Genomic DNA, 13,380 nt, shown 5'->3' with positions numbered 1-13,380 from the left:
TTATCTATGTAATTACTGTATACTGTATATGCCATACGGAAAAACGAAACGGAAACACAACGGAAACAAAAAATGGAACAATGGATCCGTGAAAAACTGACCGCAGAACACTGAAAATACGGTCGTGTGCAATAGGCCTAAACAAGTAATAATGGTATAGAACTGGCCTGACCCCTAGTGGCTGGATCTGTAAAATTTGTGAAATTAAGAGTTTTCCGAGATTCTGATATTGGCAGATAAGGGTGACACGTGGGACCCTTGCCAATCTGCTGTTTGAGCTCCTCGTAGCTTACCAAGCACGGCTTAGTCTATTGGATAGTATCTGTGCTTGGTATTGCAGCTCTGTCCCATTCACTTGCATGGCACTGAGCTGCATCTACGGTAGGCCACATGACCGATTGAGTTTGACATCACTGGCCTAGGAAGAATAGCTTCACCCCACCGATCTGATACTGATGACCTATTCTGAGGATAGTTCATCAGTATCAAATTCCCAGACTACCCCTTTAACAAGCAATAACTTTTAAATGCTAAATCCTAGAAGGGGCATGGGGGGTTATGTTAAGACAATGAGGATGTTCATTTAAAGGAAACCTATCACCAGGAAAATGCAGTGCAGTGTGCGGGCGGCATGTTATGCACCAGGATAATCTGAGGAGGTTACTGTATAGTTTGGTGGGTAAGATTTAGAATAACTTGTGTTTTATTTATCTGAGCTTAGTAGTCCGGTAGATGGTACGATGTAGTAATTTACAGATTTCTCTATGTACTCTGTCAGTCACTGAGTAGGACCACCCCAGGGCGCCTAAACTTAGAATGAGCCTGAATTTTAATGTATAAAATACAAGTCATACTGAATCTTTTCCCATAAAACTAAAACGGCCTCACCCTTATCTATAACACCTGCCTAATTCTTTGTGCCAACTGAAATTGTGTTATTTTGGGTCCTGCATGGAGTTTGTATGTTCTCCCCGTGTTTGGATGGGTTTCCTCCCACACTCCAAAGACACACAGATAGGGAGCTTAGATTGTGAGCCCCATTGGGGACAGTGTGATGCTAATGTCTGTAAAGCACTATGGAATAAAGTAGTGATATATAAGTGCATAAAATAAATAAATTAATAATCATTTCTTTGTTATTTTAGATTTAAGCAATGTACCTGATGTCACCATTAGCACTTTGAAAAGGAGCAGCACGGATGATGCTTTAGATCAGGCTCAGTGCAGGCCACGGATTGATCAAACCTATAAGGTAAGGAGTTTGTTGTTCATATGAGAGAGAAAATGTTGGCCTTGTCTCATTTTACACATTTATTTCATTTAAAAGTATGTTCATGCCTCTAGTGAAATGAGGGGTGTACACAGATCTCATAGGGCCCCATAGCAAAACTTAGTATGGCCCACACTAAGTGCAATGCCCCCTGATTTCTGACAAATTTACTTTTTGATGTGGGAGAAATTTAAATAAAAAAAGGACTCCCTGTACCATATTTCTCTATGTATTCACATACAGTACATCTGCAGCCACCACCAGGGGGAGCTCAGTGCGCAGGAATTTACACAGTAACTATTCACTGGAAGCTGAAATAATCTCCCCCTAGTGGCGCCTGCATCAAAATGCAGTGCTTTTACATCATGAAGAGAAAGGAGGAGTTCAGCCTGGGTCCCCCTTTCCCAAAATGGTCTGCCTCCATTGGAGGTATGCCACTGAGTGAAAATAAATTAAATGCATACTGCTTGACATTCCTAATGAGTCCATGAAGATGTGTGGTGTGAATATTAGCACAGATTCTCTTCAAGAAATGACTTCCCTTGTCACAGTATTTCCCCCTGTTCTAGTTGGGTGCTTTGCCAAATGACCATGAGAAAAGCAAAATGGAAATTAAAGGGGTTTTCCAAAAATGTTATACCGATGACTGACTAATTCTCTGGATAGGTCATTAGTATCTGATCGGTGGGAGTCTGACAACTGGGACCCCCGCCGATCAGCTGAGAAGACACCAGCGCTCACAGTAACGTATTCTCTCGGCTTACCAAGCAGTGTTGTATATTGTAAAGTGGTTGTGCTTGGTATCGCAGCTCTGCCTCATTCCCTTCAATGGGGCTGAGCTGCGCCTAGACCATGTGACTGATGAACGTGACATCAAACTGTGAGAGGGTTGTGGTGCTACTGTGATCTCCAGTGCCTTCTCATACAGCTGATTGGCGGGCGTCCCAGGTAGCGTTGTGGCCTTCTCGCAGCTTAGCCTAGACCATATGACATCACGATTATTGGTCACATGGCCTAGGAGCAGATCGGCCTCATTGAAAGGAATGGGGCTGAGCTACGATACCAAGCACAGCCACTATATGATGTATGGCTCTGTGCTTGGTGAGCTGGGAGAAGGCCATGTCGCTACTGCACTTGCTTTGACTATAAATGGTATCAGCGAATTAAGATGGATATGCGCAGAGGTAGTCCATGTAGGGTTTGCGTGGTACATGGTATTTCATTGATTTGGGTTTGATGGCTTCTTTGTTGGGTTTGTCTAAAAAGTTGTTAGACTACTTTCACACTGGCGTTTTTTCTGGATCCGGCAGGGTTCAGCAAAAACGCTTCCGTTACTCATAATACAACCACCTGCATCCGTTATGAACAGATCCAGTTGTATTATCTGTAACATACCCAAAACGGAACCGTCATGAACTCCATGGGGGATGGATCTGTTTTCTATTATGTCAGAGAAAATGGATCTGTCCCCAAAGACTTGCATTGGGCGTCATGCCGGATCCATCTTGCTCCACATCCCAGGACGGAAAGCAAACCGCACCACTATAGCGGTTTGCTTTCCGGTATGAGAACGGAATGGAATGCATTTTGGAGCTCTCCCTTCTTTTCAGTTACATTTTGTCCCCATTGACAATGAATGGGGACAAAACGGAAGCGTTTTTTAACGGTATTGAGAACCTATGACGGATCTCCAATACCGGAAAATATTAATGCTAGTGTGAAAATAGCCTTAGCTGGTGAGAAATGGAAAACCTTTGGAATTTTTCAAACGCTGCACTCCAACTTCAAAGAGTCACAAAATAGTGCTTTGCGCAAAAAAAACTGACATTTTGAATTTTTACACCACTCACTCCAGTTTTGAATAGTGGGTGGGAACTTGGCATGGTTAGACTGTCAAGCTGATTTTAAGTCAGCTTTTTGAACTATTGCAAAAACTCTCAATCGTTACCCCAGTAAGGCTGCGCTCACACGGGCGAGATTTCCGCGCGGGTGCAATGCGGTAGGTGAACGTATTGCACCCGCACTGAATCCCGACCCATTCATTTCTATGGGGCTGTTCAGATGAGCGGTGATTTTCACGCATCGCAGCATGCTCTATATTCTGCGTTTTTCACGCAAGGCAGGCCCCATAGAAGTGAATGGGGTTGCGTGAAAATCGCAAGCATCCGCAAGCAAGTGCGGATGCGGTGCGATTTTCACGCACGGTTGCTAGGAGACTATCGGGATGGAGACCAGATTATTATTATTTCCCCTTATAACATGGTTATAAGGGAAAATAATAGCATTCTGAATACAGAATGCATATTAAACAGCGCTGGAGGGGTTAAAAAAATAAAAAATAATTTAACTCACCTTCGTCCACTTGATCGCGATGCCCGGCATCTCCTTCTGTCTCCTTTACTGAACAGGACCTGTGGTGAGCATTCATTATAGGTCAGGGACCTTTGATGACGTCACTCCGGTCATCACATGATCCATCACATGATCTTTTACCATGGTGATGGATCATGTGATGACCGGAGTGACGTCATCAAAGGTCCTTTACCTGTAATTAATGCTCACCACAGGTCCTGTTCAGCAAAGGAGACAGAAGGAGATGCCGGGCTGCGATCAAGTGGACTAAGGTGAGTTTTATTATTATTAATTTTTTTTTAACCCCTCCAGCGCTAGTTTACTATGCATTCTGTATTCAGAATGCTATTATTTTCCCTTTATAACTATGTTATAAGGGGAAATAATACAATCTACAGAACACTGATCCCAAGCCCGAACTTCTGTGAAGAAGTTCGGGTTTGGGTACCAAACATGCGCGATTTTTCTCACACGAGTGCAAGACGCATTACAATGTTTTGCACTCGCGTGGAAAAATCGCAGGTGTTCCCGCAACGCACCCGCACATTTTTCCGCAACGCCCGTGTGAACCCAGCCTAAGGCTGGGTTCACATCACCATTTAGCGTTCCGTTCTTCTGATCCATCAAAAGGACAGGTAAATAACAAAAATGGCTCAGTTAGCATCAGTCTGCACTGAAAATAACTCATCATAAGTGATGCTCAAAAAAGATATCAGTTATTTTTAGTGCAAACTGATTCTCAAAATAACGGATACATTTTTTTTAATTTTATTTTCCTGTCCTTTTGATGCAGTAGAAATACGGAAAGCGAAACAGTGATGTGAACTCGGCCTAAGGGTACTTTAACATTAGCGGCAGGGGAGTCTGGCAGGTTGTTCCGGCGGATGAGCAGCCTGTCGGATCTGTCCTGCTGCTAGTTCACGTGTACCCCCAGACTGCCGCTGGAGCTCTGCCCCGCCCCTATTATAGTGTGAATGAGGCATATGGTAAGTTTAGTTTCACGCTGCTGTTAGTGTTTCAGAGTGCAATATGCTGGAGCTCTCGGTATCCGGCATTGCCAGATGTTACTGGAATGCCTCTGATCCCTATAAGGCCCCTTTCAGATGAGCGAGTACCCGGCCTGAACTTCCAGCACTGCCGGTGTCACATAGCATCATAAATGAGTATAATACTATGCAGGGGTGTTGCTAGGGTCGAAAAAGATCTGAGTCCCAAGCCCCAATGAATATGGCCTAATTCTCTAAGCTCCCCCCACCCTTCAGGTGACGTTTTCTCTGATGTAGATCTTCTCTGTCATCATCTTCTCCATTTGGTCTGTACAACTTCTTTCAGCTGCACCTCGTCTCTGCAGAGTGTGACACACAGACATCTTAGCTTCATCACTTTTCTGTCATCATCCCCCAACCTGGAGTCCCCACAGTGTTATCCTGCTGCTCGCTGTGCTCCCCAATACCCCCAAATACTATTCTGAAGAAAAATAACTGCCATACAGATAGACCCCCCCCCCATAGTAATAGTGCTCATAGTCCCACCAATAGTAATTCCCTTCTAGAATGCCCTCATTAGTAATACTGCCCCCAACAGTGATAAGGCTCCCCAAGAATGTCCCCATTAGTATAACCTGTATATAATGTATAACCTGTATATAATGTCCCCATTAATATAACCTGTCCTATTCTTGTCCGTTTTTGCGGAAGGAGTTAGGGATGGAGGAGTTAAAAAATTAAAAATAATTAAACTCGCCTCATCCACTTGTTCGCGCAGCCCGGCTTGTCTTCTTTCTTCTTCTATGAGGACCTTGGTGAAAAGGACCTTTGGTGACGTCACTGCACTCATCACATGGGCCATCACATGGTGATGGACCATGTGATGAGTGCAGTGACGTCACCAAAGGTCCTTTTCTCCCAGGTCCTCAAAGAAGAAGAAAGAAGACAAGCCGGGCTGCGTGAACAAGTCGATGAAGTGAGTTTAATTTTTATTTTTTAACTCCTCTATCCCTAATTTTCTTAGCATTCTGTATGAAGAATGCTATTTTTTTCCCTTATAACCATGTTATAAGGGAAAATAATAAAGATCAGGTCCCCATTCCGATCGTCACCTAGCAACCATGCATGAAAATCGCACCGCATCCGCACTTGCTTGCGGATGCTTGCGATTTTCACGCAGCCCCATTCACTTCTATGGGGCCTGCGTTGCGTGAAAAATGCACAATCTAGAGCATGCTGCGATTTTCACGCAAACGCACAAGTGATGCGTGAAAATCGCCGCTCGTGTGCACAGCCCCATAGAAATGAATGGGTCAGGATTCAGTGCGGGTGAAAAGCGTTCAACTGACGCATCGCATCCGCGTGGAATACTCGCCCGTGTGAAAGGGGCCTTACATAGCATCATAAATCAATATAAGGCTATGTGACCCGGCAGTGCTCTGGAGTTCAGGACGGGTGCCTCGCTGTGAGTCCGCAGCGAGACTCTCGCTAGTCTGAAAGGGGCCTAATAGAGTCCGGTGGAGATCCGGTCGCTACCTGGGAAATATGCTGGGATTCGGCCGGACAAAAACCACGGCAGATGGCTGGAACTACTAACGACATTGTAAAAGAAGCCTTAGATTTAGGATGCACTAAATTTAGCAAACATCATGCAGCATTTTGTAAATTTGTTGCAAATTATGATCACATATTCCCACAGAATTAAAAAATTACCCTCATCATAAATATCCCCCCACGTTTGAGTATTTGCAGTGTGATCTCAGTTCTCAGTGAGACATCACAGTGGGTGCACTTACTAAAGTGTTTGCGCCTGTTCTTAGTCCAAAAAAATGCTGTTTTCAGACTGTCTTGTGTGTTTTGTTTTTTTTTGTTTGTTTTTTATTTACTACTGAAATTGCTCCTGTTTTGGAGGCTTTTGCGCCTTGTTCGACTGTTTTTATTTTTTATTTTTTTTAAGACTAATTCAACTTGCAGGGTAACATGCTGAACTGGATGGACAGATGTGTTTTTTTCAGCCTTGTAAACTATGTTACTATGTAATTCAGACATTTTCTAACTTATGCAACTTTTCCTGACCTATTTATGTAGGTGCACCTTTCTTCTTCTTGTCTAATTTCTACTCCACCCCAGGGCTGGTTAACTTTTTCTTCATCTGTTTTGAGTGGTGAAGGGTGACTTTTTTTAAATTTATTTATTTATTTTAATTTTAATTAAGAGTCGCACTTTCCGAGAGACCTGTGAATTTTTATGTCCAAATAAATTAGACCAGTCTAACTGAATATGAACCTTTCTAACTGAAAAGCAACCACCAGAGGTCAGACTAAGGCCTCATGCACACAAACCTATTTTCTTTCTGTGTCCATTTTATTTATTTTTTTAATGTACGGAAAAATGAAACGGAAGTTACTCCGTGTGCATTCCATTTCTGTATTTCTGTTCTGCAAAAAAATAGAACGAGAACATGTCCTATTGTTGTCCACATTACTAAACAGGATAGTACTGTTCTATTAGGGGCCAGGTGTCCTGTTCCACAAAATACGGAGTGCACATGGACGGCATCAGTATTTTTTGCGGACCACAAAATACATACGGTCGTGTGCATGAGGCCTAAGAAAAATATGCCTAGTCTAATTCATCAACTGCTGTGCGACTTTTACTAAATACTCGGCAAAAGACAGACAAATTAAATACGCCAGTCTAATTTTATGGCCAAAAACAGGTGAGCTTGATAAATGTGCATCAGTAAGTTAACAACTGCAGAGATCTACAGTGAGGAACAGAAGTATTTGAACACCCTGCGATTTTGCAAGTTCTCCCACTTAGAAATCATGGAGTGGTCTGAAATTCACATTGTAGATGCATTCCCACTCTGAGAGACAGAATAAAAAAATAATAATAATAATCCAGGAAATCACATTGTATGATTTTTTTTTTTTTTTTAAGGAATTTATTTGTCTTGCACTGCTGAACATAAGTATTTGATCACCTAAAAAAATCAGTGTTAATATTTGGTACAGAAGCCTTTGTTTGCAATTACAGAGGTCAACGTTTCCTGTAGTTCTTGACCAGGTTTGCACACACTGCAACAGGGATTTTGGCCCACTCCTCCACACAGATCTCCTCTAGATCTGTCGTGTTTCGGGGCTGTCACAGAGCAACATGGAGTTTCAGCTCCCTCCAAAGATGTTCTATTGGATTTAGGTCTGGAGAGTGGCTAGGCCACTCAAGAACCTTGATATGCTTCTTATGGAGCCACTCCTTGGTTATCCTGGCTGTGTGCTTCTGGTCGTTGTCATGTTGGAAGACCCAACCACGACCCATCTTCAATGCTCTGACTGAGGGAAGGAGGTTGTTGCTCAAAATCTCACAATAAACTGCCCCATTCATCCTCTCCTTAATACAGTGCCGTCGTCCTGTCCCCTTCGCAGAAAAGCATGATGCTTCACAGTAGGAATGGTGTTTTTGGAATGCAACTCATCCTTCTTATTTCTCCAAGCACGACGAGTGAAGTTTAGACCAAAAAGTTCTACTTTGGTCTCATCTGACCACATGACTTTCTCCCATGCCTCCACTGGATCATCCAGATGGTCATTGGCAAACTTCAGACGGTCCTAGACATGCGACTTGAGCAGGGGAACCTTCCGTACAATGCATGATTTGAAACCATGACAGCGTAGTGTTCTACCGACAGTGACTGTTGAAACTATGATCCCAGCTCTCTTTCATGTCATTGACCAGCTCCTCCCTTGTAGTTCTGGGCTGATTCCTCACCTTTCTTATCATCAGTGATACCCTACGAGGTGAAATCTTGCATGGAGCCCCAGTCCAAGAGAGACTGACAGTCAGCTTCAGCCTCTTCCATTTTCTGCTTCAACAGTTGATCTATTTTCACCAAGCTGCTTGGCAATTGCCCCGTAGCCCTTTCCAGCCTTGTGGAGGTCCACAATTTTGTCTCGTGTCTTTTGACAGCTCTTTGGTCTTTCCCATGGTAGTAGTTGGTGTCTGACTGACTGTGGGGTGGACAGGTGTCTTTTTAAAGAGCTCAGACAGGTGCTGCTAAGTTAATTTAATGAGTGGAGTAGAGGTGGACTTTTTAAAGGCACAGTAACAGGTATTTGAGAGCCAGAATTCTTGCTGTTTCACAGGTGTTCAAATACTTATGTTCAGCAGTGCAAGACAAATAAATTCTTTAAAAATCATACAATGTGATTTCCTTTTTTTTTTTCTTTCTTTTCTGTCCGAGTGGGAATGTACCTACAATGTGAATTTCAGACCCCTCCATGATTTCCAAGTGGGAGAACTTGCTAAATCGCAGGGTGTTCAAATACTTCTGTTCCTCACTGTATGAAAACTAGGCCAAGGGTAAAATGGAGGAGTTGTCCATAACATTAATTAGCTATCTGCTTTCTTCTACCCTCAGAAAAATGAGCCAGTTTTGCTGCTATGGGCATCATTCCCACCTTTTTTTTTTTTTTTTGCAAAGTAATTTTGTGTTCTGCAGGATTTACTGGACAAAGTCTGAAAAGCTCCATCAAGGGCAAGAGAAAGGACAGCTGACACATCTATACATAAGGGCTCATGCACACGAATGTGTGCCAGCTGGGCCCATATTGTGCAATATACAGGCCCCAGCCGTTTTTGCACTTCGTCACGGATGCGGACCCGTTCAATTTAATCGGTCCACAATACGGAAAGTCCGGTGCTGAACGGAGGCACAGAACCCCACAGAAACACTACGGAGTGCTTCTGTTGGGTTTCTTCTCCATGCCTCCACACCACAAAAAAGTAGTGCATGCACTACTTTTTTTGCGGTGCAGACGGATGTTGCCTGTGCATTGGTGACCGTAAATTGCGGTCCCCAATCCACGGAACGGCCGAGCAACGAAATGTGTGGGTGTTAACTGGGCTACTTCTTTTAGCAGTCTGTCGCCTTTTTGCTGGCAGTCATAGTTATGACATGCCGACCCTTGCAGCACGCGCCAGTACAGCAGGAGAGATGAGTTTGAGGCTTGCTGACCTCACCCCCTCAATCCTCCAGACCTTGCGTGACAGGAAAGAAACCTGGGGGATGAGGAAAGGACAACCAGTCTCATTGGACTCATTTCCCTCTCAGGACTGGTGCATGCTTCAAGGTTCAGCATGTCGGTACTATAAAAGTACGGACTGCCAGCACGAAACTGACAGAATGCTGAAATAAGTGGTCTGTCACTATACCACACTGAGGGCAACATAGTACAGGTGACAGGTTCCCTTTAAAGGGGCTGTCCAGATATATATATTCTGATCTTTGGGGGGTCTGACATTCGGCACCCCTGCCAATCGGCGCTTCTTCCTGTTCATTACACTGCGTGTCGTCTCAGAACTGCAGTGTAATACAAGTACTCACTCCATTCAAGTGACTGGAACGAGCGCTTGTAATAACACTACCCCACTGCTCCACAGGAGATGACTCGTAGTGTACGGCATACATATTAGGACATCCTCAGACATCATCCACAACTCCCTCCTGCGTCAGCCCAAACTCCCTCTCCCTAACTCAAAAGTCCCTCGTCCCTCAGATGTCAGTAAAACAATACCTCCTCCATCAGCCCTCAGCCCAAACACCATCAGGTGTCAGCTCTCAGCCGTCACGGGTCAGATATTAGGTGTCAGTCCTCAGCCTAAACTCCGTCAGGGGTCAGGTGTTAGACATCGGGTGTCAGACATTGGTTATCTGGGGAGGGGGAGGCACAAACAGTGGCGTACATACAGGGGTCGCAGTTACGACCGGGCCTAGCTCACAACTTTATAATCCCTGCTCAGCCGCACTGACTGCAGGGGCCAGGGGGGTCCACAGGCGGCCGGGCCCCCTGGAATTTCGGGCCTGGTCGCAACTGCGACCCTTGTATGTACGCCACTGTTTGTGCCGCCCCCTCCCCAGATAACCAATGTCTGACACCCGATGTCTAACACCTGACGGCTGATGGAGTTCAGGCTGAGGGCTGATGGAGGAGGTATTTTTTTTTTTTTACTGACGTCTGAGGGACTTTTGAGTTAGGGGGGAGGGAGTTTTGGCTGATGTCTGAGGGAGGAGGGAGCTTTGGATGAGGGAGTTTGGGCTGACGGCTGACGTAGGAGGGAGTTTGGGCTGACGTAGGAGGGAGTTTGGGCTGACGTAGGAGGGAGTTTGGGCTGACGTAGGAGGGAGTTTGGGCTGACGGAGGATGTCCTAATATGTATGCCGTAGAAGTGTTGCTCGCATGGAGTGTCATCTCCTTGTCAGACACCTGATTGGGGGGGGGGGGGATACTGGTTTTTGGACACCGACCGATCTGATATTGATGACCTATGCTGATGATAGGTCATCAGTATATGGCTGGACAAACCCTTTAAGTAGATAGCCAACAGGTTGATTACCCATTTGGAATATGCTGTAGTTATATATGATCAAAATTAGAGCTTAGGGTGTGGCTGTCAGGGCATGTAGGGAGCTACAGGTTGGAGACCACTGACCCACACAGATCTAAAAGCCAGAAGGGGCTGTTGAGGGACATGTCCATTAATCTTAAAGAAAAAAGGTTAGGCATTAACACCTTTGACATTCGCCAGTAATAGTTACCGTATATTTTGTAACAAGCAGGATGTCATGAGACATTTTTTTTTTGTAGAGATGTCAGGGTCCTATGTCAAAAACTGTCGATGAAACCTGTTTTTCTTGAACTGAACAGCAGCTGTATTTCACTCATCAGCAGCTCTGCAATTTAACAAAACTGTGAATTATCGGGCGCTTTCTGCTGAAGGTGCCCATTACTGTCAACGATTATTTATTTTAACCAAATATGCTTCTAGCGCAATCCATGGCTGAAACTCTGCAGCGTCAGGAACGCTGCTGCATGTGTGAGAGCTATTCAGCTTGTTAACCCTCTGATACAAGTGAAAGCTATTGCTCCGACTAAAAGATAAAAAAGGAACATTTGGTTCATGCTGTTCTGGAGCCGCACGTTTCTGTTAATCAGAGGCTTTCAGTGTTACAGTACATTGATCTATGCAATGTACTTTTCTCCAGTAAATTATTACTGACTGCCAGCGATCGGATCATTTGTATAGTAACACTAGTGTTGTGCGGACAAGGCTATAATGAAAGGGGTTGGGGAGGGTGAGGATCCCAAGTCTGTCAGGAGCTCTTCCATGAATGAGAGGTTGGTGGCGCTAGGAGAAGCAGCCAGTTGGGATGATCTCAGAGCACGGCGAGACCATTGCTCATTTACCACTTATACAACAGCTGTATACCTGATCACTTATTCTGTGTCCATGGAATCCGATTTGGTTTGCCTAATATATCAAGTAAGTGAAAATTAACCAAATGTTCGTGTTTAAATGATTTATTATGTGCGTGAGACAGTGAGATGTACTGCATCACTCATCATTTTGATAGTGTGTGTATATGTAGTTTATGTATAAATTGTGTATCAGTTTATTTAATGAAGGTTTGACCTGATGTTCTTATGATCTCATTATACTCCTGCATTCATAGACCTAATCGTATGGAGGTTGTTCTCTCTGTTGCTGTACTAGTCTTTTTCGTTATGACGTATGAGGATTATTTGACCGCACTTTTTTTTTAAGTCAATTGAAAAATGTTACCTTTTTGCAGTGAAATGCAACTCCATGTATAGTATAATGCAGCTGATCGGAGATCAGGGTATTTACTTTTAGGAGTAGTCTGTAATCCTCAATGGTCGCATGTCAGGGGCTTATACAGTTAATGAGAACCCAGTAGCAAGTAAAGAGTTAACTCTGAGTTGCTAAGGGCAACCAACAATTTCAGCCTGGTGAAGATAAATGAAAAGTGAAGCAGGGGGTACAAGTCAGAGCTTCAGCATTGAGATCTAAATCGTGCAGCTTTTTAACAGGTTTAATAAGAGGTAAATGTCAAGTACCATACGGATTTATTCAGAATTGTGTGAAGCAGTACTGGAAATGTGGACGTGGGTTTTCTTTTTACCTATGTCACAAATTGGCTCATTCAATTCTGAATTAATAAGAAAATTTAAGTAATAACAGATACATGTCCATACTTGTATTTTTTGTGTTGTAAGTCCTGTGCCCACACTGGCTGTTGGTATCGCACTAGCTTACAGAAATTGATGCAACATAAATTGGACAAATGCATTCTTTTACTTTTTTAAGCTATATTATACAATATATATGCATCAAACCTATACTTTACACAAGGCATGAGGGGTGGTGGACTATATTGTGGCTTTTTTAGTCACTTGGAGCGTTGACTAATACAGTACATAGTGAATCATTTTCCCGTTGTTGATTCTGGAAGTCTTTGTGGGCTTGTGACAGTTGACTCTAATTGGCTGCTTTTCACGCTGTCTACTGGATGCGTATTGTTCCCACAGCTTGACGGGTCCGACTCTGAACAACTGGTTCTTGGCATATGCTACAAGTAGTCAGAGTTCCTGTTTAATAATGATGGCTGCCCTCAATTATGTCAGCTTTATCTCCAGGAGGAAATGCTCCCGATGATAGTTATGTGTCTTACAATAATGAGTTTAGGGCACATAATCATTGACCTTTCTGCCCCATGAATCTTTCTTTATTCTGGTGGAATATAGCTGCAGCGGGCCCTTCTGCTTCTTAGTGCTTATCTCCTCATTATGATTGAGAAACTGCCAAATACAATTTCTAACTATCTGAAGAGCGTAGGGACTTCCAACCAGCCTTTTCGGACACTACATATTCTACTCTTTTCAGGCATTTTCTTCCAGGTATACTTTATTA

At 43.7% G+C, this 13,380-nt stretch overlaps 1 protein-coding gene across 5 annotated transcripts in view; it reads left to right on the top strand.

The window, feature by feature from the left end:
- Nucleotides 1–13,380, top strand: part of TIAM2 (TIAM Rac1 associated GEF 2) — a 409,027-nt gene that overhangs the window by 343,276 nt on the left and 52,371 nt on the right. For 4 of the 5 annotated variants that reach the window (XM_040429382.1, XM_040429384.1, XM_040429383.1 and 1 more), the window contains one exon: nt 1,146–1,252. In XM_040429382.1, the coding sequence (XP_040285316.1) occupies nt 1,146–1,252 (107 nt within the window). Of the gene's footprint in view, nt 1–1,145; nt 1,253–11,814; nt 11,932–13,380 lie in introns of those variants that run through there. The other variant, XM_040429387.1, reaches the window with a different exon arrangement.

The sequence above is a fragment of the Bufo bufo genome, chromosome 4, assembly GCF_905171765.1.
Source record: "Bufo bufo chromosome 4, aBufBuf1.1, whole genome shotgun sequence".
Lineage (NCBI taxonomy): Eukaryota > Metazoa > Chordata > Amphibia > Anura > Bufonidae > Bufo > Bufo bufo.
The sequence above is the reverse complement of the archived record's forward strand: the minus strand, read 5'-3'. Positions and strand labels throughout refer to the sequence as shown.